Source organism: Beta vulgaris, chromosome 8 (genome assembly GCF_026745355.1).
Source record: "Beta vulgaris subsp. vulgaris cultivar EL10 chromosome 8, EL10.2, whole genome shotgun sequence".
Lineage (NCBI taxonomy): Eukaryota > Viridiplantae > Streptophyta > Magnoliopsida > Caryophyllales > Amaranthaceae > Beta > Beta vulgaris.
The window spans coordinates 49062359-49063953 of record NC_079209.1 but is presented as its reverse complement, the minus strand read 5'-3'; the positions used below and the strand labels follow the sequence as shown (position 1 = coordinate 49063953).

Genomic DNA, 1595 nt, shown 5'->3' with positions numbered 1-1595 from the left:
TTTGGTAATTAATTATTAGTATAGAAAATAATTTTTCTTAGATGGAAAGATGAGTAGAAAGAGATAGTTAAGAGGAGAGAGAGTTGTGAGGAGAGATTACCATTAATGGAGTTTGGGGAATATGAAAATTGACCGACTTAAATCAACTAAAGAAAAAAATAGGTAAAATTTACCTAATAAATACGCTGTGGCCCGCATGATAGTTATGTCGGAAACATTCAAAAAAATTAAAACAATAAATTTTGGTTGCTGTCAAGATTTGAACCTGTGTCCCACTTCCCCTTCCCTTACAACTTTACCACTAATCCAAATGATTTACTTTTGTTTTTCTATCAAACATTTGATATAAATATATATTTTGGGGCCCTTGTATTTTGGGGGCCCTATTCTGTCGCCTATACTGTATGGCCCAAGAACCGCCCCTGCAGTTTATTAAAATATCTCAAATATATTGACCTTGAATACATCATGCTTAACTTAACATAATTAAAATAATATTGATGCCATGTGAAATGATTTAATTAAAGAATTTAAATAGCACATTGATATTAAGCTGTGCCAAAAGCTCTCTTCAATCTCATTACTTCATTATGGCTTAAGAGTGTGATTTGTTCGGCTATCTGAGCAGGTAAGTTGCCAGCAAACAAGGAGGGAGTAGTGAGTTGAAATCCTGGGTTGGCCCCATTCAGACTAACAAATGCAGTAGCTGAAGTTCTACCAACATTAACTTGGAAGTGAAGCATGGCTTGTGGGAAGATCATGACGTCACCAACCTCTAATCTTTTATAATATGCTCTATTGTTTGTGTCAATAAAACCTGCAATAATTGTACCGCGTATCACGATAATAACTTCAGATTTGCGGTGGGAGTGTAGTGGGATAACTCCTCCTACGCCAAATTCTAACCTTCCCATAGAGATTCCCAAGCCATTTAATGCAGGGTATGCATTAGCGGATGCTAGAGTCACATTGTTTCTAAAAATATTTGTGGTAGCTTTTTCACCACGAAAACCAGTGTAAACAAAATCATCTGTTGTGATTGTAGCGGGATTCTTGCAAGCATAACCTTCTGGTCCCCTAGGCAATGTAAGGTCTCCAACACAAAAGTCTAGTTCAATGGCATGAGAGAGAAGGGCTAAGATGGAGAAGATGAAGAAAACAAGAAGATTGTTCATTTTCATTAGCTAGAGATGGGTGGTGAGGATCAGAGGTTGGTGGCTACAGGAGTTGGCTTTTGGTTTTTGAATCGATTACTTAAAGAGTCTTAGGTTGTTTGTATCTCTTAAACCCAATGATCACCATTTATATAGAATTTTCGCTGCATGGAGGCTGTCTAGCTGTCTACGTGACAAGTCGCTTTCAAAAATGTTATTTAGTTGTTCACATAATGACATGCGGACCTTATTTATTATTTACCAAGTAAACAAGGGTAGGCGGCACGACGAATTGAAGATGAGAATGGCGTTGAATGTACAGAGTAAGAGATGACGGTGCAGCTGACATTAAGAGACGAAAGATGGTTTAGACTAGACCTAGAACGAGATGGCTACATCTACCTACTGGATAGACTACCCATTAGAAATAGACAATTAAAA

General features: G+C 37.3%; 1 protein-coding gene across 1 annotated transcript; it reads right to left on the bottom strand.

Annotated features, from left to right (window-relative positions):
• Positions 1–428: 428 nt before the first annotated feature.
• On the bottom strand, positions 429–1262 carry LOC104883481 (auxin-binding protein ABP19b). The gene has a single exon (XM_010668011.4). It carries the CDS (start codon positions 1179–1181, stop codon positions 549–551), a length of 633 nt encoding a protein of 210 aa, XP_010666313.4. The 5' UTR covers positions 1182–1262; the 3' UTR covers positions 429–548.
• Positions 1263–1595: the final 333 nt, after the last annotated feature.